Genomic DNA, 27,217 nt, shown 5'->3' with positions numbered 1-27,217 from the left:
AACCAGTGCTGCCCTGTGGGATGCAGGCATTCCAGGCAGTGGCCGCCCCAGCTGCGCTGCAACACTGGCCCCTCGTGTCCCTGCTTTCTTTTCCTGCAGTGTGTGTGTGTGCCAACTTATGTTTACTATTATTTATATAGTTGAGAGGGATGTATGCCCATGTGGGCCTGTAATTAGAGTGGAGAAGGTCAGGTCAAGGTGGAAGGTGGGTGGAACACTTTTCAGGTTTATTTGTTTATTTGTTTTCTGGTTTCTCCTCAAGGATAAAAGAAGGGGCCCTGCTGTCACTTCATCAGCACCCAGGGATGGGGGACAGTCATTTGATGACACCTTAGGGACCCCCATGTGGGAAAGAGTATTACAAGGGTGTTACTTGAGTGATTTTGTTGCTCCAGGGATGGGACATCTTTCCAATGTCTACTGGCCGGCCAAGCCCATCTTAGTGCATCCAGAAACCTGCTGCAAAGCTCAGCCAGGGGAGTTGTCCAACCTGTTCTGCTTTCCATCCTGAAGAAGCAGTCAACACCCCCCCTGCTGGCCTAGATGAGCTGACTGTCATGTCCCCCGTATGCACCTGGACATGCTGTCCACTGCACAGGCATCAGCAACTGAGGAGGTCCAGTCCTGACATACGCACTCCAAGATCAAACCTCATATCTTGGGATTTTCCATGTGGCTGGGGTTTGAGTCCAGCCCTGGCTCCCACAAGTGTCAGTGAGTTCTACATTCCAGCCTGGCTCTGCCCATCACCACCTCCAGCTGTCATGTAAATTGGCAGGTGTGGCAGTCCCACAGAGATATGCCCAAAGTCCCCTATAGAATCCGCCCCAGATCCAGTTATCTCACATTCTGATAGGTCCTGCAGCCCAGCCTGACATGGCCCTCCCCCTAACACCCATACTCATGGGCAGAAACCATGTCCTAGCCCAGTCAGGCATGCCACACAGCCCCAGCTTTTGTGTGTGCCAGTAAGCGAGAGGCAAGGCTACTTGCCTAGCCCAGCTCTCCCATGCAGGCAGATGCCTTGGCCTGACCCAGCTTTCCCCCTCTAAACCACCCTGTCTCCGCTCCCTCGCCTACCTGCTAGTTAGTGGCCCTGTCTGTGGAAGCCCCCAGAAGACATTCCTTACCTGCCAAACATGCCCATGGCAACCCCCACTCCAACATGACCCCAGACCTCTTTCCTCAGGCAATCTGCAGCCCCACCATGCAGCAGCATGTGCCATGTCTGGGGGCCAGCGTGGTATGTCCTGGCCTGGAGTCCCAGCTGCTCCACATGGCAGCTTGCAGAGTTCCCCACATATCTAAAAAACAGAATAGGCAACTATGCTGGCACACTGGTATAGCTAACATAGAGTTGGCATTAACCAGACCTAGAATGCCCACCAGCTACTGACTGCTTCTCTCCCAGCAGTGTAACACTCGTCTAGGTACAAGGCAACCCAGGCAGCTGCCCACAGCTGGGGACCTGGTGTGTTCGTGATCATTGACCACTGTTTCTCTTGGCATTTGTGTCCCTCAGGGATCCCTGGATCCCTGATCCAGAAAACACATTGGAAGCACCCGGCACTTCTGTGAGGTCTCAGTCCAGTTTTCTTTCCTGTCCCATAACATCCAAGGGAAACTAACAAAGAAAGTGGGATTATGCAGCACAAACACTGGGAGGTTCCAGGACAAAATGTGGCATCCATGGAGAGCCTGAGAGAGGAGATGGTCATGTGAGCCGGCAGGAGGTGCAGCTCGGGGCACAGACTTCATCTCCTGGCAGCTTGCTCTCGCAGGAGCCACTTCGGGCACATAAGGACCGAGGCCCCCCGGCTGACGCCTTTGATGCAGACTTTACCTGGCTCACGGTGTCCCCTTCAGCAACTCTTAATGAACTCGCTTAATGAATGGAGTGATTGGGCACCAGTTCAAGTCCCAGCAGTTCCACTCCCAATCCAGTTCCTTGCACCTGGGAAAGCAGCAGAGGATGGCCTAAGGGTTTGGGTCCTTGTACCTATGTGGGAGACCTGGATGGGATCCAGGGGACCAGCCCTGGTTGTTGGGGCTATTTGGGGAGTGAACCAGCAGATGAAAGATCTCTCTCTTTCTCTCTAATGCTGCCTTTCAAACAGATACATTTTAAAATAAATAATCCTAACTTGCAGCATTCATGTCGCCTCTGTCGTCGACTCCTCAGTGCTGGACTCAATTCTGAGAACCTCCTAGGGCTCTAATGACACAAGGAAACCCCAGTCAGCCCCACACAGCCCATGTACCCCAAAGCTGCCTCTGCTTGCTTACTTTTTTTTTTTTTGAAGATTTATTTTATTTATTGGAAAGTCAGATGTACAGAGAGGAGGAGAGACAGAGAGGAAGATCTTTCGGCCGATGATTCACTCCCCAAGCAACTGCAACGGCCGATGCTATGCAGGTCCGAAGCCAGAATCCAGAAACTTCTTCCAGGTATCCCACACGGGTGCAGGGTCCCAAAGCCTTGGGCTGTCCTCCACTGCTTTCCCAGGCCACAGGCAGGGAGCTGGATGGGAAGTGGAGCTGCTGGGATTAGAACTGGCGCCCATATGGAATCCCGGCACGTTCAAGGCGAGGACTTTAGCCACTAGGCCATGCTGCCGGGCCCTGCCTCTGCTTTCAAGGCAAACTCAGAGAGAGAAACCTCCTTCCACTGGCTCACTGCACAGACGCACACAACAGCCAGGGCCAAGGCAAGGCCAAGAGCCCAGAACTCCAAGTGGGTCTCCCAGGTGGGTGGCAGGAATTCAAGTCCCTGAGTCATTCTGCGTTGCCTCCCTGGGTGTGCCTGAGCAGGAAGTGGGACAGGAAGCGGAGTAGCCAGGCCCAGCACTAGGCTTTCCCACGGGATGTGAGTCCCATGTGGCCGTTGCTCCAGACACCTGCCCAGCACACAGCAGCTCACTGACTGCATCATGTGACCCATCAGAAGACAGTCCCAAGTGCTAGGGATGAGCCAGAGGCCCACGTAGGCGTGACCCTCACCCTGCTTCACTTCCACAAGCAAGGACTCTGTCCTCCTGATGTCCTGCTGTTCCGGGAGTGCAGGACTGCACCAACAGCTGACTGTGTCAACACTGGCTTGCCATGGGCATCACATAAGCCAGCCTATTCCTGGGGACGCGGAAGCAATTCCTGTACACATTCTGGGGTGTTCTAGAAAGCACAACAAACATCCCATCTCAGGACAGCACCCCAGTGACTGAAGGGGGGACCAGGCCTTAGGGTCTCCTAGCAACCAAGCCAAAGCAGGTACAACTGGGCAACTTGGCTTTCACTGTAAAACGCAGGGAGCCTGGAGCAGGCAAGCACTGTGCCATTCCCCCCCACCACCACCACTGTAGAGAGGAGAGTGGACCCACAGGTTGCCAGGCCCCACAGGCTGCCAGGCCCCAGAGTCAAGTTGGAAGAGGATGGGACTCTCATTGTCCCAGCTGTATGCTTTAGGCACCTTCCTGGGCCACACCAGTTGTTAAGATTTGAATGCCCAGTGCAATGGCTCAATGGCTAAAATACTCACCTTGCAAACGCCAGAATCCCATTTGGGTACTGGTTCATATCCCGACAGCTCCACTTCATTCCAGCTCCCTGCTTGTGGCCTGGGAAAACAGTGGAGGATGGCCCAAGGCCTTGGGACCCTGCATCCACGTGTGAGAGACCTGGAGGAAGTTCCTGGCTCCTGGCTTCAGATCGGCGCAGCACTGGCCATTGCGGTCACTTGGGGAGTGAAACATTGGACGGAAGATCTTCCTCTCTATATCTGACTTTTCAACAAAAAATATATACATCTTTAAAAAAATAAATAAGTCTTTTAAAAAAAAGATTTATTTGAAAGGCAGAATGGCAGAAACAGGGTGAAACCAAAAAAAAGGTATTTTCTCACCCACTGACTCACTCTCCGAAAGGTCACAACGGCCCAGGCTGGCCCAGGCTGAAGCAGGAGCCTGGGAGTCTCCGTGGTCTACCAGGTGGGGGACAGGGGCCACAGCACCCGGCGGCTGCGGTCTCCCTAGGTGCGCGTTGGCAAGGAGCTGTGCTGTGAGTGCAAGTGACCAAACGCTGCAGCCAGATGCAGCGTGCCAGGAGTTCAGCCAGCTGTTCGACAGCTCCCGCCCGGGGGCCAGCCCCTAGAAAGCCTCCCAGGAGAGAGGACTCGGAGTGGATTACCGGAATCCCAGGCCCAGTTCTCCCCCTCCGTGGGGGCAGGGCACAGCGCTGGGCAAACAGATCAAAGGTGAGAACGACAGGGACCAGTCCAGGCGCACAGACACCATGAGGTGCGTGGGCCATCCCAGGTCCCCACGCACAGTGGGGCAGGCCAGAGCCCTCCTTCAGCACCCCTGCCCCGCGTGCAGGCTGCTGGTGGTCCTGAGCCTCCTGTGTGCGGCCAGGTCCGCTCCCGCGGGGCCGCAGTGGCCCGAGCCCCTGTTCGGGCGCCTGGCTTCCCCTGGCTTCCCCGGGCAGTACCCCAATGACCAGGAGCGGCGCTGGACCCTCACCGCACCCCCCGGCTACCGCCTGCGTCTCTACTTCACCCACTTCGACCTCGAGCTCTCCTACCTCTGCGAGTATGACTACGTGAAGGTGCCAGCGAGGGGCAGGGGTGGCCAGGGCAAGGGGTGGGGGTGACGCTAGGAAGATGGGCAGGCCTGGGGACCACCTTTCCTTCCCGTGACTGATGCCGCAGCTGAGCTCCGGGAACAAGGTGCTGGCCACGCTGTGCGGGCACCAGAGCACGGACACAGAGCGCGCGCCTGGCAACGACACCTTCTACTCCCCGGGCTCCCGCCTCGAGGTCACCTTCCGCTCCGACTACTCCAACGAGAAGCCCTTCAGCGGCTTCGAGGCCTTCTTCACGGCGGAGGGTGAGTGAGCCAGGGGTCACACCGGGCCACCCAGCAGGACAGGGCGGTTGGGGACTGACACCAAACAGCACACACTGAGAGGTGGAGCCCTGGCTGTCGTCCACCGCCTCCGATGGGCCGGGGGACCCCGGTTTTAGACAACAGTCCCTGGGGGCAGCGGCCTGAGCTCTGTGCGGCTCACCCACCTCTCCGGGCAGCCCCAAGCCCGCTGGCTGCTGGCCGGGGCTGGACCATCACCCTCCCCTGTGGGACTCCCCCTCCCTCGCAGGCACCGACTCAGGGCCACACAGGGGTCACTGCGACCTGCCAGGGAGGGGCGGCCAGCTTGGTGCCATGCCCTGCCCTCTGAGCCCCGTGCTGTGCCCCTCCCCGCCCCAGACATCGATGAATGCCAGGTGCCCCCGGGAGAGGCACCGGCCTGCGACCACCACTGCCACAACCACCTGGGCGGCTTTTACTGCTCCTGCCGCGCCGGCTACGTCCTCCACCAGGACCGGCGCACCTGCGCAGGTGAGCCTGCCGAGGAGGGGAGGAGCAGCTCGGCCATTCCTGGGCCAGGGGCATCTCCTCGCCGCCTGGCTCGCTTGGCCTAGGGCCCCACTGTTTACCTGGGCTGGAGGACCCCACGGCAGCCGCTCCACCCCTAACTCGGGCAGCCGCTTCTGCTGCTGCCTCATGGGTGGGAGAGCAGGGACCCCTGGGCCTGCCTCCCCCATCCCCAACCCCTTCCCTCCACGGAACCACAGGCCTCCCCTTCCCCACACCTGCACCTGCACCAAGCACCTGCGCACCAGCCCTGACCCCACCCCCGCTGCCCTCCTTCGCGTTGCGTTTCTCGTTTCTTCCAGAGCTTGACCGCTAGCCCCCCTCAGGCTCCGGGCGGCCCAGGGGGTTGGAAGCTGCGGGGAGCCCCACCCAGGCTCCGGTCGCTGCCATCCATGCATGCGCAGACCCCACAATAAACTGGCTCCACCCGACCTGCGCCTGCGTGTCTCTGGGGCCCAAGGGTGCAGGGTGGCAGGGCCGGCCCTGTGTCTTCTCCTCTTTCCCTCTCAGAGTTGGGGGAACATCGTGGGTCCTGTAGCTGTTTGATACACGGAAGGAGCCCCAAAGTCTCAAGGGGGTACCCCCAATGCCCCAGGCGGTGTCCCTGGAGATCAAGCTGGTTGGCCGTGGGGGAGCCATCCAAGACCGAGCAGCCGGGGCAATAATTGAGGGGTTTGTCTGGTCTCCCAAAACCTGGGGTCCATTCCACCTGCGTGAGAGCGAGCAAGCCAGCGGTGAGGGGACCCCAGCCCCCAGACATCTCAGATCCTGAATCCATGCACCTTCCCCACTCCCTTATGTGGTGGCCCCGGCCAGGCGCGAGGGCAGGAAGGACAGCTGACCTGGCTGTAGTCGTCATCGGGCTCCCAGGGGCAGAGTGCCAGCAGGCCGGTCCAGGCTGCCCCACCAGAACCCCCGGAAGACCAGGCTGCTCCCCGCCGGATCCGGGAGGAGCCCCCTGGTGGACGACTGTGGGAATTGCTAGGGTGGGCTGGTAATGCCGGACGAGGAGGGGCGTCCCTCACCCTCCTCCCTCTGGCAGAGCTTCCTTTGCTCAGTTCTGGGATTGCTAGCTTGGCGGGATGCCTTCAACCTCCAGGAGCACGAGTCCCCAAGACCGAGGAAGCTCCTTTCTAAACGGCTCCAGAGGCTTCTGGTGGTGCCTCCTGTGCTGGGAGTGCCAGGTGTGCTGGTCCCCGGCTCCCCAGAGTCAGCACACCCAGCTGTCAGCGCTGGTCATGCCAGCATCCTCTTCCCTCTTGCCAGCTCTATGCCCAGGCCTGGTGATCAGCAACCGCTCCGGAGAGTTCAGCAGCCCTGCCTTCCCACAGCCATACCCCAAGCTCTCCCGTTGCACCTACCGCGTCCACCTGCAGGAGGGGTTCCGAATCACCCTGGACTTTGTGGAGTCCTTCGAGGTGGAGGCACACCCCGAGACCCAGTGCCCCTACGACTCCCTCCAGGTAAAGTCCTTGGGGACCCTGGCATTGTTCGAGCCAGTTCTGGTCAGTCCAGCTCAGCCACCCCCCTTCTGCACCTGTCCCAACTCCACTCAGGTTCATCACAGTAAGGGACAGGGTCGGCCCAGCCAGGATCCCTGGTGGATTCCTGGGCTTCTCTTTCAGATTCAGACAGACCACGGGGAGGCATTTGGCCCATTCTGCGGGAACACGCTGCCCCACCAAATAGTGACAAACAGCAGCGCTGTGACCGTCACCTTTGTCACTGATGAGTCAGGGGACCACACGGGCTGGAAGATCCGCTACTCAAGCACAGGTGAGCAGCCTGAGCTGCGGCTTGGAGCTGCGGCTGTTCCTCCTCAGAATGCAGGAGCTATGTGTGGACTTCCTGGGGCAGGCACGAGTGGGACCCGCCCCAAGTCTCCCTGTACTCTGCCATCGTTCCCTCCTGCCTGCCTTCATGTATCGGAAGTCGCAGGGATACAGACGGAGATACGTGGAGCGGAGCCGGGGGAAGGAGGAGGCTGCCCCAGGACCACAGGGTCATATCCCCCAAGTTCCTTATTCAGTCACTTAGTCATCTACACCGCCTGGCTCCGTCCACCTGTTCACTCATGCTGGCATGCCAGGATGGATACAGAATACAGACGTCATGGTCCCCACGGTGGAAGCCCTCAGGCCAGTGGGACCAACATGGCCAGAGCCGTGTGGCAAGCCAAGCCTTAGACAGAGGCAGAGGAAGAGACTGGCACGGGTGGTGGGGGCAGGGGAGGGGCCTGGCATGGCTGGGGCAGGGGAGGGGCCTGGCATGGCTGGGGCAGGGGAGGGGCCTGGCATGGTTGATGGGGACAGGGAAGGGACCTGGCATGGGCGAGGCTGGTGCCCGGAACAGGCAATGCCCTCAATCGCACTCTGAGGGTGCTGGGTCCCTAGCACAGGCAGCACCCCTGGGGATGAGCCAGTCCAGGTCTGGAACCACCACAGCTCAGGGGCTGTGCCAGAGCTCCGCCCCCTAAATTCCTCTGCACAGATCCTCCCCCTGCAAGCCCTGGGCTCCCTCAGGGCCACCAGGGTCATGCCATCTGGGGCGCTGCCCTCCCCAAAGGAAACTGAACAGGGTCAAGTCACCCCAGGACGCAGGCTGGGCTCATGGGACCCATGGGAGGCCACAGTCTGGGGTTGGCTTGCAGCCTGGTGGCAGCCGGCCAGCATTTGGGGGTCTGAAAGGGAGGGGGTGGTCCCAGTGGCCCGAGCACCAGGGTTGGTCTCCCCCTGGGTCTTGGGGCTGTGGCCTGCGGTCCTGGTCTCTCACTGTGTCCCGCGGTTCTGCTAGGGGCTGTGTGAGGCTCAAGTCCACTCGCTCTGTCCCGGTTTTCAGCCGAGCACCTTCCTTGGCCCCCACAGCAGCCTGGACCCCACGCCCATCTCGGATGAGTGGACGGAGGCTCCGGAGGGTACAACCATGCCATCAGCCCACACTGCTGGGCTCTGCCGCCCCGTGCAAGGGGCACACTGTGGGGGTGAGGGGCAGGGCCCCCCACCGCTTCCTCCTCTCCACCTCCTTTCTTTCCCACCTGGGCCAGTGTCCATTTGCAGCAGCCACTGAGGGTTTCACCTTAAGAGCCCTGCTCGCCTGGCGCACGCTCTGTCTGCGTGCGGGCTCCAGGTGCCTGAGCTCACTCCTGCCGGCTGCTCCCACCGAGCCCGGCTGTCCCTGACCCGCTGGCCAGCGCCCTCTCCCCTGTGCAGCGCAGCCCTGCCCTGATCCAGTGGCGCCACCTAATGGCCGCATTGCGCCGGTGCAAGCCAAGTACGTCTTCACGGACAGCTTCTCCGTCCACTGCGAGCTGGGCTACGAACTCCTGCAAGTGAGTCAACGGGGACCTGGGGACCCCGCGCAGCCGCGCTCCCCGGAGGGGACGCTGGGGGGGGGGGTGGGCAGTCTAGGCCATCCTCCTTCCCTGTACCCCCTTATACATATATATATATATAATTTTAGATTTTTTTTTAATTGGAAAGGCAGAGAAGGAGGGAAAGATCTTTCATCTGCTGATTCACTCCCTAAATGGCTGCAGTGGCTGCAACTGAGCCGATGTGAGACTAGGCCCCTCCTCTGGTTCTCCCACGTGGACGTAGGGTCCCAATGCCTTGGGCCATGCTCCACTGCTTTCCCAGGCTACAGGCAGAGAACTGGGTGTGAAGTGCAGCAGCCGGGATACGAACTGGCGCTCAAATGGCATGCTGGTGCTTGTAAGCGCCCACCCATTTACAACTATGCGGAAAAGCTGGTGGTGAGCACAGCCGTGTGCTCACAGCTCCTGGCCTTCCTATCAGATGCACGTTCCCCTCCTAAGGGTGAGCAGGCAACAATGAACTTTCCCCAAGCCAGCTCGGGTCCACAGCAAAATGAGAGGGCGCGAGAAAGGGCGTGCTCTGCACAGTTATAAATAGTGATTGCTGCTGAGGGAGAGGAGTGGAACTTTAAAAACTGCTTAGCATGTGGCTTTACGGGCACAGGTGAGAGATCAATGTGCCCTCTTCATGTTCTTCAAGATTGTCACGGAATCCCAGTGGTGAAAGCGATAACATTGGAACGCTGGCTGGCTTCGCACGGCCACGGAGACATGCCGCACTTCTCCCACCTTGGGCCAGCTCTCTCCGCGGCCTCGGGGCCTGCCAGCGTTCAGTTGGATTTTTAAAAAAGACTTATTTATTTGAAAAGATGAGTTAAAGAGACAGATCTTCCATCTGTGGTCCATGCCCCACATGGCCGCACGAGCCAGGAGCTTCTCCCGGGTCTCCCACGTGGGTGGAGAGGCCCAAGTGTTTCCTTTGCTGCTTTCCCAGGCCATGAACAGGGAGCTGGATGGGAAGCAGAGCACACAGGAACTCTACCAGCTAACCGAACACCGGCCAGTTTATCTATTTTTATTTAAAAAAAAAAAGTATCCATCTTTATTGGGAAGGTAAATTCAGAGACAAGGAGAAGGAAAGATCTTTTGTCCACTGGTTCACTCCCCAAGTGGCCACAATGGCCAGAGGCGAGCCAAAGCCAGGAGCCAGGGGCTTCCTCCAGGTCTCCCATGCTGGTGCAGGGTCCCAAGGTTTTGGGCCGTCCTCAACTTCTTTCCCAGGCAACAAGAAGGGGGCTGGATGGGAAGCAGAGCAGTCGGGACATGACTGGTGTCCAGATGGGTCCCTGGTGCAAGAAAGGCGAGGATTTAGCTACTGAGCCATTGCACTGGGCCCATCAATTTTCTTTTTTTATTTTAAAGAAGATTTATTTATTTTTATTGTAAAGTCAGATATACAGAGAAGAGGAAACACAGAGGAAGATCTTCCACCCACTGATTCACTCCCCTAGTGGCTGCAACTGTTGGAGCCAGGAGCCAGGAGCTTCTTCCAGCAAGCAAGGCAAGGACTTTTGCCATTAGGCTACTGCGCCGGGCTCCCATTAATTCTATTTTTTAAAATCCTGATATCATCATTGCGTAAAATTTCTGTTGGGGGGGCCCGGCGGCGTGGCCTAGTGGCTAAGGTCCTCGCCTTGCACGCCCGGGATCCCATATGGGCGCCGGTTCTAATCCCGGCAGCCCCGCTTCCCTTCCAGCTCCCTGCCTGTGGCCTGGGAAAGCAGTCGAGGACAGCCCAAAGCTTTGGGAACCTGCACCCGCGTGGGAGACCCGGAAGAGGCTCCTGGCTTCGGATCGGCATAGTATCGGCCCGTTGCGCTCACTTGGGGAGTGAATCATCGGACGGAAGATCTTCCTCTCTGTCTCTCCTCTCTGTATATCCGCCTTTCCAATGAAAAAATAATAAAAATAAATCTTTAAAAAAATAAATAAATAAATAAATAAATTTTAAAAACAAATTTCTGTTGGGGGCTGGCACAGTGGCTCAACTGGGGTATTCTCCACTTGCAAGCACTGGCATCCCGTATCAGTGCGAGTTCATATCCCAATTGCTTCATTTTTTTTTAAAGATTCATTTTATTTTTATTGGAAAAGTGGATATAGAGAGAGGAGATACAAAGAGAAAGATCTTCCGTCCAATGATTCACTCCCTAAGGGGCCGCAATGGCTGGAGCTGAGCCAATCTGAAGCCAGGAGCCTCTTCCGGGCCTCCCAAGTGGGTGCAGGGTCCCAAAGCTCTGGGCCGTCCTCGACTGCCTTCCCAGGCCACAAGCAGGGAGCTGGATGGGAAGCAGGGATGTTGGGATGCCATCGCGTCGGGCCCCAATTGCTTCATTTTTGATCCAGCTCCCTGCTTATGGCCTGGGAAAGCCATAGAGGACACTCTATGGCTTGGGACCCTGGCCCCACACGGGAGAACTGGAAGAAGCTCCTGGTCCTGGTTCTAGCTGGCTCAGTTTCGGCCATTGCAGCCATTTGAGGAGTGAACCAGCAGCTGAAGGCTTTTCTGTCTCCTCTCTCTGTGGCTCAGCGGCCCCGAGACCCTGCTTATGCTTGCTACAGTGCAAATCAAAGCCTATGAGGCATTGCACACCTGCCACCCGTGGGACGTGAGGGGAAGCACTGCCTGGGGGCAAGCAGGTGACCTTCTCTGCCCTCCTCTGCAGGGCCACCTGCCCCTGACGTCCTTCACTGCTGTCTGCCAGAAAGATGGGTCCTGGACGCCCGCCATGCCAGAGTGCAGCAGTATGGTCCACGCGTGGGGACGCCACCTGTTCCCATCGCTTCTCTGCTTTGATTTTTCCTGACTGCATCTCTCGGCTGGAATCCCAAATCTGCTCTGCTCCCAGCCGCAGCCCACCCGCATGTGCAGACAGGACCAGGTGCAAGGGAGGGAGAAGGGTCTGCTCAGGCAGTGGGAGCTATGGGACACCGCCTGCTGAAGCCCTTGCTGCGAGACCCTCACCGCGGCAGGCTCGGGTGTGTGCCCTCCCACCTGTGGACATGGCCTGCTGTTGCTGCAGGAAGTGCTCACACACGGGCCATCTGGTGTGCACTTACGCACACAGCAATGGTGTGTACACTACTGGTGTGAAAATAACCCTGCAACTTTGTATTATTCCATTCTCAAAGTGCCAGCTACTTGCACAGAAACTTAGCAAAACAGACAGCAACAGCCTCTGAAGTGCATCCTCCCAGCTTCTTGCCATTCCCGGGGGTTACGTGCATGCAGCATCGTGGCTGTCATGCACAGAAGGGACGCGCCTTCGCACCCACACTGCCGGTCTGCCCCCCGCAGCTGCGGTGTCCCTTGTGGCAGGTTGGCCCCTGCACTTCCCCCACACTGCCCCCTTTGGGACAATAGCTGTTTGCCCTGCTCAGTGGCTTCCCTTCCTTTCACAGTCTAATTATTTAAGCAAAGGAATTTGTGGAACTTACCTTCCTCTTGCATCATTTTCCGAGGTAAGGCCTCTGAGTGGCGCTGTTTCATGAACAAGGCCCACCTTCTAGGGGGAAGCCTGGCACGAAGCCATCAAGTTTCAGGTGACATTCAAACAAACACACATCTGCAGGGTTCACACCTCCACACAGACATTCTCACATTTTTTGTTGAGTCCCTAGCAAGGGGGTGTTTCTTTTTTACCATAGATTTTTCCAAGCATGAAATACGTCCCCAAAGCAGGTTCTGGCAGTGTTGGGGTGGGGGTCAGGTCTTCACAGGAACACTGGGCCTGCCTTTTTTTTTTAAAATTATTTTAATTGGAAAGTCAGATATACAGAGAGGAGAGACAGAGAGGAAGATCTCTTTCTCCATTGATTCACTCCCCAAATGGCTGCAATGACTGGAGCTGTGCTGATCCAAAGCCAGGAGACAGGAGCCCCTTCAGGGTCTCCCATGTGGGTACAGGGTCCCAAGGCTTTGGGCTGCCCTCGACTGCTTTCCCAAGCCACAAGCAGGGAGCTGGATGGGAAGTGGGGCAGCTGGGATCAGAAGTGGCACCCATATGGATCCCGGCACGTGCAAGGCGAGGACTTGAGCCACTAGGTAACCGTGCCAGTTCCTGGGCCTGCCTTTTCTACTACACACTGTAGGCACGTCGCCCGCTCTGACGGCTCCCCTGTAGACCGGGGGCAGCACCACACCACAGCACCAGCAGTGGACGTCAAGCACGTGGCTTGGAATCAGCTGTGCAGCTGTGACATCACTGAAAATGGTTGGAACAGATATTCCCTCTACTAAAGCTGGGTCAGTGCCAGCAGCCTGGGACTCCATGAGGTCTCCCGTGAGGGCGCAGGGACCACCTTTGGTGCCCCAAGGTGTGCAAGTGGCAGGGAGCCGGCGCTCCCAGAGGGGACATAGCCACTTCCAGCAGCATCTCAGCCCTGCAGCCCATGCCTACCCCAGCATCACCTTCCTGACCACTTCGGCTGTCCACTGTAAGAGCCCCCTAGCAACTGACAAGTTCACACCAGCAGTGTCCCCGCCCTCTTAGTGCAGCCTCAGTCTTCCAGCCTCTCTTGCCCTCTTCTACCTTGGCAGCCACTTGGCCTGAACCCAGACGCTGCCTTTTCTCTCCCATGTTGCTTTGCTGCAGCCCAAGGCTTGGAGGGACAGTAGAGGAATGCCAAGTGACTCGGCATCCCCTTCAGGGAAGGTCTCACACTGTGGCTCCCTCCAGGGACAGCCCCGCTGCTTAGTCAGCAACAGTGAGGCGCGCCCCAAAGCCCTCTCCTGTGCTCTTTCTCAGTCGTTGACTGCGGCCCTCCGGAGGACATAGCCAACGGCCAGGTGCGCTACGTCACAGATGCTGATGTGACCACGTTCAAAGCTGTGATTGAGTACAGCTGCGAAGGGCCCTTCTACACCCTGAGTGTGGGGGACGGTGAGTTCAAGCGGGCAGGCGCGAGGGCATATCTGGAGTCCATAAATTATTTTGGAATGAGAGGGAAGATGATGGGTGTGAGTTTTCCATCCACTACCTCATTCCCCAGATGGCCCCAGATGGCCCCAGTGGCCAGGCGAAGCCAGAAGCTTCTTCCTGGCCTCTGCAGGGTTAACCCAGATCAGCAGGGAGCCCGACTGGAAGTGGTGTCTCCAGGGATGCCAGCTTCCAGGCAGTGACTTAGCCAGCTATGCCATGATGCTCCAACATTTGGAACCTGAGCCTTCTTGGTCTGAAATAAACAGACACTTCTGGAAGAGGCTACACAGCAAAAAATGAAAAGGCGTTTTCTTCCACCCGCTAAGTGAAATATTACAGTGAAAGTGGCTTTGATGTCAATTTGCAAGACTCTGAAAACAGATCTTATCTAGTAAATGACTACTACCAACACACAATATATTCCAAATGGTTTAATTTAACAAGTCAAAACCTTATCATTAAGCACTTGAGATCTTGATACATATTCACATTGCACATCTGAAAGGTTTCCACTTTGCAAGCTGTTTATGAAATCATGGGAAATGGCACCCAGAGCCGCCCACCCAGGCTCAAGAACTAACATTTCTCAACGGGGCATTCAAGCAAGTGACAGCCACCTCTGCACGCAGCACACAGTTCTGAATTCCCATGATTTGCAGGTAAATACGTATGTGAGGCTGACGGATTCTGGACCAGTTCCAGGGGAGGAAGATCCCCCCCGGCGTGCGAGCCTGGTAACTGATGGGGGGGGGAGCGTGCCAGCGTGAGCTGCGCCAGGCAGGAACGCAACTTGGCTAAGTTACAATTACAGCCTGTCTCGGCCGCCCCTCCCATACGGAGGCCTGCTGCGGGCTGACTCCACCAGTCACTGGGTTATTTTTGACCTCATAACTAGGCAAACATAAAAATGAAATGATTTCTCAAACTATCAATTTGTACATTTATAAACATGAGTTCTTGTTACTTTTCTTCTCTGTAAAAATGCTATTAAAACCCAAAGCTAATAACTTCATTATTTCCCTAAGCAACTGTTTTTTAATGACATCTAGTTTTTAAACATTAATGCAATTTGCCTTTAATAGTACTCAACATTTTTACCAGGATTGGCTCTAAAGATGAACACTTTAGTGCTTAAACAGAAAGGTAATAACCCTCACCGCCCTGCGTTATCTGGCTTGAACGAGTGTTTCTAAAAGCCTGTTTGGTGGCCACACTTGAGCACTAAACAAGAGGCACAGGGCCTGGTACTGCAGCAAGCACAATTCATTTGAAATACACAAAGACAATTTATTTGCAAGGCCGTAATTCCAGCCCCTCGCCTGTGTGTCTGAAGGTGAACATTCTAGGTGTCCCAACAGCAGCCCAGTTCCTGCCTTCCCACGTCAGGCAGCCGTCACCCCGCCCGAGGACAGCAGTGGCCAGGCCTGCCCCTCCAAGGCTGCTGGCCCTGCTCCGTGGCTTCCTCCGCTTCACAGATCCAAATTTTTAAAGTAATTTGATTTTCAACTCACAGCATTTTCTGAGGGGGTAAGAAACATGGATTTTTTTTTTTTCTTAAGATTTTTTATTGGAAAGGAAGATATACAGAGAGGAGGAGAGACAGGAAGATCTTCCATCCGATGGTTCACTCCCCAAGCGGCCTCAATGGCTGGAACTGAGCCAATCCAAAGCCAGGAGCCAGGAGCTTGTTTCGGGTCTCCCAGGCGGGTGCAGGTCCCAAGGCTTTGGGCCGTCCTCAACTGCTTTCCCAGGCCACAGGCAGGGAGCTGGATGGGAAACGGGGCAGTTAGGATTAGAACTGGTGCCCATATGGGATCCTGGTGCATTCAAGGTGAGGACTTAAACGGTTAGGTCACCACGCATGGGCCCAAAAACACGGAGTTTTTATCAGGTCTTTGAGAGTGGTACTATTTAAGAACAGGCCCCACTTTCTTTGGGGAGGGTGGGCACATTCAAATGGTCCAAGCCCAGGGGCCCTCCCCACCCCGGGCCACCTCTCACGTGCTGCCTTCCTTCCCCAGTCTGTGGGCTCTCGGGCCGCACCACAGGAGGCCGGATCTATGGCGGGCAGGCGGCCAGGCCTGGTGACTTCCCTTGGCAAGTCCTGCTGCTGGGCCAGACCACAGCAGCGGGCGCTCTTCTGCAGGATAACTGGATCCTGACAGCCGCTCACGCGGTCTACGGACAGAGAGAGGAGGCGTCGGCCCTGGACATCCGGATGGGTGCCCTGAAGAGACTCTCGCCTGATTACACCCAAGCCTCGGCCGAGGCCGTCTTTGTTCACGAAGGGTATGTGCATGATGCTGGATTCGACAACGACATAGCACTGATCAAGCTGAAGGACAAAGTCAGAATCAACGCCAACATCACACCCATCTGTCTGCCCAGCCAAGAGGCCGAGTCCTTCATGCGAACGGATGACATGGGAACAGTGTCCGGGTGGGGATTAACCCAAAGGGGTTTCCTTGCTAGAAAGCTAATGTTCATTGACATTCCAGTTGTTGACCAGAAAAAATGCATCGCAGCTTATGACAGAACCCTCTACCCGGGGGTCACGGTAACCGACAACATGTTTTGTGCCGGCCTGCAGAGCGGGGGCAAGGACAGCTGCAGAGGGGACAGCGGAGGGGCCCTCGTGTTCCTTGATGGCCACACACAGAGGTGGTTTGTGGGAGGAATAGTGTCCTGGGGCGCCTCTCATTGCGGGAAAGCTGATCAGTATGGGGTTTACACCAAAGTTACCAACTACATATCCTGGATCAAGAAGATAATGATTTCTAACCAGTAAACGCCTCAAGTTCAGAAATCCATGAGCCATCCGAGCCCAGTACCCCTGACCCGGCCCTCCCTCCGCGGTGCCACCCACACCAGCTAAGCGCACTGCTGTCACAGCCGCACTAAGTTAGGCACAAAGCAGTACATTTCTGTCAACCACAGGTTATCTTCTATTGCTCAACTGGTTTCCAAGTTTTTTCTCATCTCCAAGCACACAGCTGGTTCCCAGGTCACTTTGAATCTTTTCTTGGATAACTGCATACCTGGATTCTTTAGTCGTAGGAGTTCACCCATTTTTAGGTTAAAGATAACAAAAACCAACACCAAATAGCTGCGATTTTATAGTCAGTAAGTTGCCAGACACCAGGAACGTGGAGTGACGCAGTCCACACCACGTCCACACAGACCTTCTGGGCCAGCCCGGCACACGCTCCAACAAGGCCACCATCGCCCGAGGACAGAATCCACGCGGCGCCTCCACAAGACATTTCAGTAGAAGGAAGTGGGGCCGCAGCAGACACCTGCATTTCTTGCTCAATGACCAGCCGGCGCCACTGGAGCCCGGGCCACCCACCGCATCCGCGCCAGCCAAGGGCGGGAGCTCAACAATTCTCGTCCTCGCACAGACCTGAATTCTGTAGTAAACTCCTTTTTTTTTTTTTTAAACAAAATAAGCACTGATTTAACTTAGCAGTCCGGCCATTTAGCTGAATAGGAGGCGCTCTAAACACCCATGGTAATTCCTCTTGTGCATGAGTCACGTGTGGCTTCTGCAGAGCCTCTTAAAAAGGTCACTTTCCAGCATCCTTGTCATGTATCATAAAAAAGTCATGTTTTTTCCAGTAAGACTCCGGACACTAAACTGGTGGCAATAAAATTTTTTATTCAATGTGTGGTTCAAAAAAATCTTTTTTAGAATAAACGCATTTAGATGACCAAATAGACTTTCAAAAACAAATCTTTGCCAAATAGTTCAAGTACTTCTAAGTTTCAATTTTTTTGCTAGGGCAGGATATACACCCACACTATCGCAGAAGCGGAAACATGTTAATAAAAGGCTACTCAACAGTGAAAGCCTTCTACGACCAGTGACTAGATTTACACAGTGATAACAAGGGAGTAAAACCATGCCATTGACAAGTTAACTTACCCCGGCTCCTTGCAGGCTGTCAGTTTAGTCTGTGGAGTGTTACCATGTTACCGCTGCTGAGTAACAGCGCAAATGCTAAAATGCAAAATTCAGATGGTACAGGGTTTGGAAATCATGCAGACTCAGATGCAGAAAAATTCAAAACTCAAGATCCTTTTACAGAGGAAACTGACTAACAAACCAATGTGGCAATCACAACGCTGAGGGTGACTTACAAATGACACCTATTTACCATAATCTGATTTGGTAAGGGCATGATTAGGTAAGCTACAACACAAAACTATCACATTCTTCCAATTAGAAAACGAGCTCTCCTCTCACAGATTACATCAAAAGTACAATTGAGAATGTATTATTGCTTTCACATACTTCACAACGCACGCTGAGTCTGGTCTGAGCTCTGTCCGTCACAGCACGCCCCCACAACTGGCGGCTCGGCCCATTTAACCCTTTCAGACAGACCACTCCCCCTGCTAGTTCTTAAAGCTATCAGGCTTCTAATGGATTTTAGGCACAAGAAAATCTGTGGTTTCTTCCACTTTATCCCTGTTGCAATTAATTCCACTTTTTAAATCCCCAACTAGGAAGGTGTTCATACAGTCCTTTTCCAGCTGACGCGTTTTGCTACAAAGCACTGGAAATACTACTGCACTGCCCAGTCCCCCAAGTGAGAATGTTTAAAGTCATGTTTTCCCAATGGAGACCGACACAGGCCATGTTGGGAGAGCACCACCCAGACGCAGAGGCACTGCTTACCATGTCAGGGGTGGGCACCCAGACTTGTGTCAAAAAGAGGGAAAAGAAAAAAAATCAAAAAACTTTTCACTTTGGACAATGCAAGAACGAATAGCAATTAAATCTGGGTGTCAGGTGTCAGGCCTGACAGGTGATGAATCCATCTGACTTGAGACAACTTTTCAATAAGTTTATTTGAAGCAAAATAAACTATCGTCAAGAAACTTTATGAAAGTTCCATCTCAAAAGGGTCAAAAAGGGGAATTAACTGCTATGGATTCTTTGCATTCAGGGCTGCAAAACAAAGACACATATTATTTAAATCAGTTTTATTTAAGAATTTCCAACATTGACAACTCTTATAAAAAGCATCCAAGCACAGGACACAGAACTGCAGCAAACAGCATTCGTATGGGTAGCTAACAGACATTGGAACTTCCACCCTTCTCGGAGCCACCTGAGCTCACTGCTGAACTCCGCTTCCCAGGACTCCTGCAAAGCACAGCCCAAGCTCAGTCCATGTGCTCACCCCAGCAGCTCCAGTCCACATGCCCACACGTACAGGTCAGGAACAGCGGGAACACACACCATACAGCATTCACAGCAATTGACAGAGGGGCAGGGAGATACAAGTGTCGTTTCACTTAACACATTCAGCTAACGTGGCTTATCTAGGAACAAAACTCACTTCGAGTCTTCCAACAATGTGGCTGTCCTTTGAATGCAAGAACATTCGTACGTTATTTCCTATCATTGCTCTCCGCACACTCTCGCACCAAAGCCACCGGATGGAGAGACACATCTCGCCCAAGTTAAAAGTATCCATTATGCACCACCAGGTCTCTGCACGCGCTCTGCTCCCCGATCATACTAGCCTTTCATGCCTCGGCACCACCATCAATCCCACACAAGGTTTCAAAAGTTCAAACAGCCTTCTGGTTCCATATCACAGCCTTGCGTTCACAGCGTTGATACGACTCCATGAAATAAAGAGTAGTGGATAGAAATGGGACACCCACCGTCAAGGACACGGCCTGCGCAGCCGAGGGCGTGCTCCTGGCGGAGAGTGTGCAGAGCCTTCCTATGGCAGACTATTTACAGCACTACTTTCAATGAAGTGCTTCTTCCAGAAACATTTGAACTGAGATGAACTGCAGAGATTAAACGAAGGCTTCATATCGTACTTTTGCATGTGAGGGCAGACAAGTGTTAAAAACGCAAAACCCAACGGACCAAACACTGTGACACCATCATCTCCTAAGGGAAAAAATCCATCTGGTGGGGTTCAAATTAAACCAAAGAGAAAAGAATGTAGCTCCAAATCAATGGCTTCCACTTTGAACATGCAAAGGATTCACTCGACAAGTCCAGGGATAAAACATTACAGGAGGAACCTTTCGATATTAATTGTAGTGTGTTGGTTTACCCAGCAGGCAAACAGCAGCTCACTTTCAACCACTCAATATTTCAACCCTTTTTGTAACAAAACTTATAAAATTCCTTTAGCTCTTCTTTTTTTTCCCCTAAAGAAAAATGTCAAAAATACTGCGGAATATACTTCACACCAAACAAACCGATTTTGAAAATTCTTAGTACATATGTATTTTACAATATACTTACCATGAGTTTAGAAAAATTCGAATTCCCACCATTCCATACCACAGCCCACTGTCTACATTCCCCAGCCAGAAGACTTGGAATCCATGCTGGAACCAAAGCCGCCATTGAAACCACTACCTGAGCCTGCGTTGGACGCTGAGCCCCAGCCAATCGCTGCCCCCGAGTTGGAGCCACTGTAGGAGTTGTTTCCAGAGCCGAAGGCCTGGTTGGGTTCCCTCTGCATGTTGCCTTGACTTTGGTTATTGCCCGACGGGCCTGACTGGCTCTGCTGACTGGCCAACATGCCCATCATCCCCCAGCTGCTCTGCAGGGCTGCCTGCGCCGCGGCCATCATGGCTGGGTTAATGCTGAACGCCCCAAAGTTCATCCCCCCGCCCATGTTACTGCCTTGATTGTTCCCCAAGCCAGCTCCACCCCCTCGACTGTTCCCAAAGCCACCCTGATTCCCAAAGCCACCTGGATTACCACCAAATCTTCCACTTCTCTCTAACTGTCTATTGCTATTGTGCTTAGGCTCGGCGTTGGATATGTGCACGCTGATCCCCTTAATGATCAAGTCTTCTCCACACAGAGACTGGGCGACCTGCAGGAGGTAAGGGACCAAGATGAAGAAAACCGAAGTGCTGACTCAAACACTGCAGCAGCACCACGCCTCGGGTGCCGAGCCGCAAGCTGGCTCCCCGGACCCTGCAAGGCCCACTGGGCCAGGCCAGCCCAGCACGGCCCGTGGCTCTGGTCACGGCAGCGGTGACACTTCCTTGGCTGAAGCACACTCAAACCCCACACTAATGGTTAAGCCGGTACACCTCGGCCCTCCCCAGCCCAGAAAGCGTAACCAAGGGCAATGATACCTGATCATCCGCAAACGTGACAAAGGCAAACGCTCGGAAAGGCTTGGGAATGAAGACGTCCACCACCTCCCCGTACTGGCAGAAGAACTGCCGTAACTCGTCGGCCGTCATGTCCTCTGTGCAGCGCCCGACAAACACCTTCCGGCTCCGCAGCGGCTCATCCGGGCTTTGCTGGTCAGGCCGAGAGCAAGAGTGAGCAGAGCCTCCCGGGGGCCGGCACAGCCTGCCTGCCTCACAGCGCGTCCGCCCGCACAAAGTGGTCTTTCACCTCAGCCCCTTGAAGAACATTCCCAATTAGAAAGCCTGCCAAGAACCAGCCGAGTGATGCCCCAGAGGAGCAGGCCTGGCCTGGCTTGGCTTGGCTGGAGGAATCTCGGCCTTCCTAATAAGATTAGCAATCTGTTAACAGAGAGCCACTAACAAACATTAACTCAACAGGGAAACAAAGGAGAAATGGGGGCCCAACAGAGGCGAAGTCATAACCGAGTGACCTCAACACTCGGTGCACACTGGCCTGCCGAGACCAAAGGGCCGGCAAGGACTAACACAGCACCCCGCCGCTAACTTTCCCCAGACACTTAAAGACACTTGTAAAAATTCCTGCAAAATTGAATTAAGATTTTCTTGGGAGCAGATTTTAAAATCCATCTTGTCATGAATCTGCATGCATCTTTCCCAAACTTTCTAAAGGGCTCTGTAGTCACGTTTTGTTTTACAGCTCTCTAGGCCAGTCAGCACAGGGGAGCCCAGTACCTTCGAGTTGGGGAGCTTACAGTCACACCATCGCCCATCTATCATATGCCGCTGTGACATCACTTTCACCTGGGTCTCATACTCCGTAAAACGAACAAAGCCAAACCCTTTGGAATGACCCGTTTTAATATCTTTTTTGACCTAGAAAAGACAGTTTACTGTTAGAATACCCATATGTGAGGTCGGCAGAGTGGCGCAACAGGCTGATGCTCTGCCTGCATCCCACATGGTGCCGACCTCCGCTCTGGCTGCTCAGCCTGGGATCAGCTCAGCTCCGGCCATGGCAGCCCTTTGAGAAGTGACCCAGTGGAGGAATCGTCTCTCTGTAAATTGGACTTTCAAATAAAAAAAAAAAAAATCTTTGAATTAAAAACAAAACAAAAACCCCCAACTCCCCAGTCAAGATGATAGTTTGAATAGCTTTAGCTAAATGCACTGGCTTATTGAAAACATAATTTTAGCACAAATGATAATTGTGGCAAATATAATTTAGGTTTAACATTTCTTTTTTCTTTAGATTTATTTATCTGAGCAACAGAAAGGACAGAGAGAGAGCCCCTCCACGGGCTCATAGCCCAGTGGGGACTGGATCTCCCACACGGACAAGGACCCAAGTCCCTGGGCCACCACCTGCTGCCTTCCAGGCCTGTTAACAAGAAAGCTGGTCAGAAACGGAACAGCTCGGACACTGCCACATGGATGCAACATGCTGGGCAACAGCTGAGCCCCTGCAGTGCTGCGCCACCAGCCAGCCCTCAGAAAAGCAGAAAGTATCAGTGTAAAATTCAAAGTGAAAAGCCAGCGCCACTGGCTCCACAGCCTTCACGGCACAGAGGACATACACGGCACATGAAGAAGCAACGCGAGCCAACGTCCTCTGCCTGCAGCACAGACACTATAAAACAATGACCAAGCTCCTCCACTCACAACGCAGGCGGCATTCAAACAAGAGGCGCGTGGGCGCCCACTCCTGATGCACCTTAAGAACTTCAAGTTTACCTGCACCATCAGGACTTCTCCGAAGGTGCTGAAGTAGTCCTTGAGATCCTGCTCGGTCGTCTTCCAGGGCAGGCCCAGCACAATCAGGTCAGACGTCTTCTGGACCGCCCTCTTCACTTTCACGGCCGACGATGCGTCAGTCTCATCCATTTTCCTCTTGTTATCTAAGCAAAAGAAACACAACCCTATTAGAAACCTTCGGTTGGCACTTCCCTTAAAACATCTTGTTCCCCATACCAAGAGACCAGACACAAAAGGAGAAAGAAGAGAGCCTGGAGACAAAGCAAGGAGACGGAAGGGAGGCCTGGCCAGGCGACTGAAGGGCTTCCAGGGTTCATCCTAGCGATCCTAACATCAAGACCACATGAAGTCTACATTCTCTTCCCCCAAGGGTTATCAAAATAAAAATCATTCCCTTAGCTGTGACTTTAACCAGAGTAAAGACAGGGCGAGTCTCCCTTCGCAGCTATTAGGCCCACATGCTCGGGACGGGCCCCCGAGGAGTGCCTGGGTGGGGTCTGCAGCTCAAGGAACTGGGTTCCTGCAGTGCCCAGTTCCTGTTTCTGGCCTGGGGTGTCAAGCAGCAGAGGGGCGCTCATGCTGAGAAACTTCAGAGTACGCGTGTCTGCTGGAGCACTTGACTCACAGCTACATAAAGGTCATCCCAGGCGCCTAGGACTGCTGGTGTTTCCTCTATCAATGATAAACAGAGAAGAAAACCCGACAGCTTATCCAATCTTAGGTTATCTGGAAGGTGACAAGAACTAAAGGACATCCTTGCAGGCAATGAGGGACACACATCCGCTGGGTCATTTCCAAACACTCACCACAACTGCAGCGGGCTCAGGCCAAGGCCAGGCCCTACGGGTGGCCTTCCCTACGGGTGGCAGAAATGACCTGAGCAGCTGATTTGAAAGGTTTGTTTTAAAGGTCCAGTTAGAGAGAAACAGGGAAAGACAGAGGAGAGGTCTCAGGGCCAGCAGGTGTGGCACAGTGGGGTAACGTGCCTGGGACCCCGCAGCCCTCAGGGGACCCGACCATTCCATCTCCAGTCTAGCTCCTGCTAATGTGCCTGAAAAAAAGCAGCACAAGATGGCCCAAGTGCCTGGATCCCTGCCACCCACATGGGAGACCCACGGGGCTCCTAACTCCTCTACTTGACCCGGTCTAACCCTGGCCCTTGCAGACATTTGGTGAGTAAACCAGGGGATGAAGATCTCTAACTTCCCCAAACACAAATCTTACCAGCTCCTTTCACCCCCCGCCCACACCCTGCAAGGGCCAAAGCCAGACACCCCACGGGGTTCTCCCACGTGGCTGGCAGGGTCCAAGCACCGGGACCAAGTACACCAGCAGGCAGCTGGAGAAGAGCCAGACAGTGAAGGCACAGCCCCACCTCAAGGCCTCAGCTGAATGGGATGCAGCCAGTGTCATTGGAAGCCAACTCTTTGAACCATCACTGCTGCCTCTCGGGCTGGGCAAGAGCAGAAAACCGGGTGTCCTGGTACAACTGGGCGGGACTCAGACCTAAGCACTCCAACGCCAGTGCAGATAGCCAGGCGGCGTCTTAGGCTTTTTATCCATCTATTTATTTGAAAGGCAGTTGTGCACACACAGAAACGGGGAGATCATTGTCTGTTCACCCCCTCAAAGGGCTGCGACGGCTCCAAGCCGCGAGGGTGCCCGGCTGGGTGCAGGGCGCGGGCACCTGGCCATCTCGCACTGGCTTCCCAGGCGCATCAGCAGGGAGCTGGACCAGAGGCAGGGCACCGAGGGTGGAGACCCAGCTCCTGACGCTGGCAAACAAGCATTCTAAGTAACACTGAAAACGGGGGGCCAGTGTGCCCTGCACCCACCTTTGGGGTAGTTCACCACATACACCAGGTTGCCCCAGCCATTGTCGGGGGCGTGCAGGATGCCCTCCACCAGCCGCACCCCACGCATGCACTGAGACACGGGGTTGCGGTAGCGCAGGCCGCAGGCGCCGGGGAACTGGGCCGTGACCGTGGACAGCAGCACCGTGCCGTCGTCCTCCGACGGGATCTCAATGGGCTCGTCGTTCTCATCCTCAGTTACTCGGATATACTCGGACATCTTGTCTGCTGAGTCTGTCTGGAAAAGGGGGAGAGAGATGATGGTTCCCTGACAGCGGGGTTCACGGCCGCACCCCCTGGAACACCAAAACCACGGCCTAGTCCTGACCGCCGACCAAGGAAAACATTCCTTCGATTCGGGACTCGTCTGCTATCGGCTCACCCTGGGAAAGGGGATTATATTCTAGAACACGGGACGCGTGGTCAGTTCGCCCACTCGCAATATACTAAACGCCGGGTGCTGAAAACTAACTAGGGAGTCGCGCGCGGGGCAGGGACGAGACACAACCCCGTGAAGGAGTCACTTCCCGACGACCAGGACGCGGCGGGCGGGCGTGTGTAGGGGTCCACTGCGGGATCTCCCCGAAAAGCGGACACAACGGCCCCCCAAACCCCCGAGGCCTGAGCACCGCGCACACCGCGCACACGGCGACCCCCTGTCCCACGCGCGATGCCCCCCAGGGAGGAGCAGCACCCAGCGCGGCCCCGGGGTCCCCGGCCGCGACGCCCCCCAGGCTCCCCAGGCGCGCGGCCCTGAGCGGGGCCGGGCCCTAAGCAGCCTCCCGCACGAGCCCGCTCGGGCCGGCACGGCCTCCCGCACGGCTCCCGGCCGGGCCGAGGCGCCCCGGGGCCATCCTCCGGGAGAAGCGTGCACCACTCACCGGCTAGGCCGCAGCTAGGACACCCGCCGGGGAAACGGACAGCAGCAGCCCAGCAGAGCCCGCCGCTTCGTCCCCACAAAATGGCGCCAGGGCCGCCTCCTCCTCCTCCCCGCGCCGGCCGCCGCGCTGTCCCAGCGACTCCGCGCCCAGAGGGGGAGGGCGCCGCACAGACGCGCGGCCAGCCCCGCCGGGACCCCGGCTCCCCGCGACGGGGCCGAAGGATGGAGACCACGCCCGGCCCGCCGTGCAGCCGCGACTCGGGCCGAGAAGTTCAAGGCTGGAGCACAAAAATGTGGGTGTGAACGCCCCCGACTCCCCCCCACGCAGCGTCGCCGATGGTTCCGTCCGACCAACCGTCGGCGGCGGGTCTCGGCCGGAGCTCGCGCACGTCGAAAGCTCGCGAGACTTAGCGCGATCCCGGAAGGGTGAGGCGGAGAGTGGGGCGTCCGCGGATGCGCGCGTGTGTCCGTGTGGTCAGCGGGCTGGGAGGCCAGGTGGCCGCGTCCTAAAACGGGACGCCATGGTTTTGTTGTAAATAAAAGCACAGCTCCGTTCTATAAGTGACAGATCAGGCTCGCCAGGTCCTACTGGGGGGCAGGTGCAAACCCCAGCTCTGAGGTTCTAGTAGGACCTGCCCGCTGATAACGCGTGTGTTGAGGCACCCCTTTCGTTTGTGAACCCCTACCCGCTAATGGGGTGTAGGGGTGACATCTCGACCTTGCTGGGGGCCAAAGCGGGGTGCAAAACCGCCCAGACCGACCCTGTGGCCTAGCGGGTAAACCTGCTGCTCATCGCAGCATCCCGTGTTGGCGCCCGGTTCAAGCCCGGTCTGGTCCACCTGCCCTCCTGCTCCCTGCTTATGGCCTGGGGAAGCAGCAGAAGGCGGGCCCAGGGCCTTGGGACCTTGCACCCACATGGGAGACCTGGAAGGGACTCCTTTGTTTGCATCAGCCTAACACTGGCCATTGCCACCATTTAGGGACTGCACCAACAGATGAAATATTGGTCTCCTTTTCTCTGTAAATCTGCATTTCAACTAAAAATAAATAAGTCTTTCTAAAGCCTTTTCTTTTAAAAAGTTTATTCGGGGTCCAGTGCGGTAGCCTAGTGGCTAAAGTCCCTGCGTTGCACACCCTGAGATCCAATGTGGGTGCCGGTTTGTATCCTGGCCACCCAATTTCTCATCTGGCTCTCTGCTTGTGGTCTGGAAAAGCAATGGAGGACGGCCCAAGGCTTTGGGTCCCTGCACCTGTGTGTGAGACCTGGAAGAACTTCCTGGCTCTTGGCTTCAGATTGGCTCAGCTCTGGGCATTGCAACCACGTGAGGAGTGAATCAGCAGACGGAAAATCTTTCTCTCTCTCTTCCTCTCTTTATATTTGACTTTCCAATAAAAATAAATAAGTCTTTTTAAAAATTTTTCTCAACTTTCTTTTTTTTCTTTTCTTTTCTTTCTTTCTTCCTTTCTTTCTCTCTTTCTTTCTCTTTCTTTCTATAATCTTACTTGGTTGAATAGGATACAAAGGATCGAGGGCTTCAAGAAAGTGGGTAATACCATTGTTTCCACACTAATATCATCCCCACCCCCCAGTATGTGGGCTCACAGCAGAAACAAAAGGAAAAGCCCCACCCAGCCTCCCACCCATCCCAGGTCCCCAATGTGGGGCGTGCCCCAAGGGTCCTGCTCAAGCAGTTAGGATAGTTCAATAGTTCTGAATTGCTGTCAATCTCGCCGTTCCAAGCACGATGAAATCTATTCAGAATCCACTGGCTGACATAGTTGGGGTTATGAGATCAGTTCAGTTGGAGGGATCTCCAAAGAGACCTCAGCTGAGGTGATCCCAGACCTGATTCTTGGAT

At 55.1% G+C, this 27,217-nt stretch overlaps 2 protein-coding genes across 3 annotated transcripts; one reads left to right on the top strand and one right to left on the bottom strand.

The window, feature by feature from the left end:
• The first annotated feature begins 1,165 nt into the window (after positions 1–1,165).
• Positions 1,166–16,509, top strand: MASP2 (MBL associated serine protease 2). The gene is made up of 12 exons (XM_040987598.1): positions 1,166–1,243; positions 4,222–4,292; positions 4,371–4,599; positions 4,703–4,880; positions 5,259–5,390; positions 6,693–6,889; positions 7,052–7,202; positions 8,636–8,754; positions 11,466–11,544; positions 13,548–13,682; positions 14,381–14,455; positions 15,743–16,509. Exons 1-12 carry the CDS (start codon positions 1,166–1,168, stop codon positions 16,507–16,509), a joined length of 2,211 nt encoding a protein of 736 aa, XP_040843532.1.
• An 850-nt stretch (positions 16,510–17,359) lies between these two features.
• LOC121161489 (TAR DNA binding protein) lies at positions 17,360–25,457 on the bottom strand. Of its 2 annotated transcripts, none has more exons than XM_040987900.1 (6): positions 25,360–25,457; positions 24,461–24,716; positions 22,605–22,768; positions 21,606–21,746; positions 20,853–21,023; positions 17,360–20,584 (listed from the first exon to the last, which is right to left on the bottom strand). In XM_040987900.1, exons 2-6 carry the CDS (start codon positions 24,696–24,698, stop codon positions 20,054–20,056), a joined length of 1,245 nt encoding a protein of 414 aa, XP_040843834.1. In that variant the 5' UTR covers positions 24,699–24,716; positions 25,360–25,457; the 3' UTR covers positions 17,360–20,053. The 2 variants fall into 2 exon arrangements, with proteins under 2 accessions (XP_040843834.1, XP_040843835.1); XM_040987901.1 differs by having other exon boundaries at positions 24,461–24,712.
• Positions 25,458–27,217: the final 1,760 nt, after the last annotated feature.

This window comes from Ochotona curzoniae, unplaced genomic scaffold (assembly GCF_017591425.1).
Source record: "Ochotona curzoniae isolate NIBS_2020 unplaced genomic scaffold, NIBS_Ocur_1.0 contig_4792, whole genome shotgun sequence".
Lineage (NCBI taxonomy): Eukaryota > Metazoa > Chordata > Mammalia > Lagomorpha > Ochotonidae > Ochotona > Ochotona curzoniae.
This window is presented reverse-complemented; position numbering and strand designations above follow the sequence as displayed.

What these genes read in the sequence shown, in the direction of transcription:
- LOC121161489 (XM_040987900.1), bottom strand. Translation starts at nt 24,698, where the DNA reads ATGTCCGAGTATATCCGAGTAACTGAGGATGAGAACGACGAGCCCATT. An exon ending in GTAAGCTCCCCAACTCGAAG is followed by an intron (nt 21,024 to 21,605) that starts GTACTGGGCTCC and finishes CGGCCTGACCAG; the next exon opens with CAAAGCCCGGATGAGCCGCT. An exon ending in TCACGTTTGCGGATGATCAG is followed by an intron (nt 20,585 to 20,852) that starts GTATCATTGCCC and finishes TACCTCCTGCAG; the next exon opens with GTCGCCCAGTCTCTGTGTGG.
- MASP2 (XM_040987598.1), top strand. Translation starts at nt 1,166, where the DNA reads ATGACCCCAGACCTCTTTCCTCAGGCAATCTGCAGCCCCACCATGCAG. An exon ending in CATGTCTGGGGGCCAGCGTG is followed by an intron (nt 1,244 to 4,221) that starts GTATGTCCTGGC and finishes CCGTGGGGGCAG; the next exon opens with GGCACAGCGCTGGGCAAACA. An exon ending in GGCCTTCTTCACGGCGGAGG is followed by an intron (nt 4,881 to 5,258) that starts GTGAGTGAGCCA and finishes TCCCCGCCCCAG; the next exon opens with ACATCGATGAATGCCAGGTG.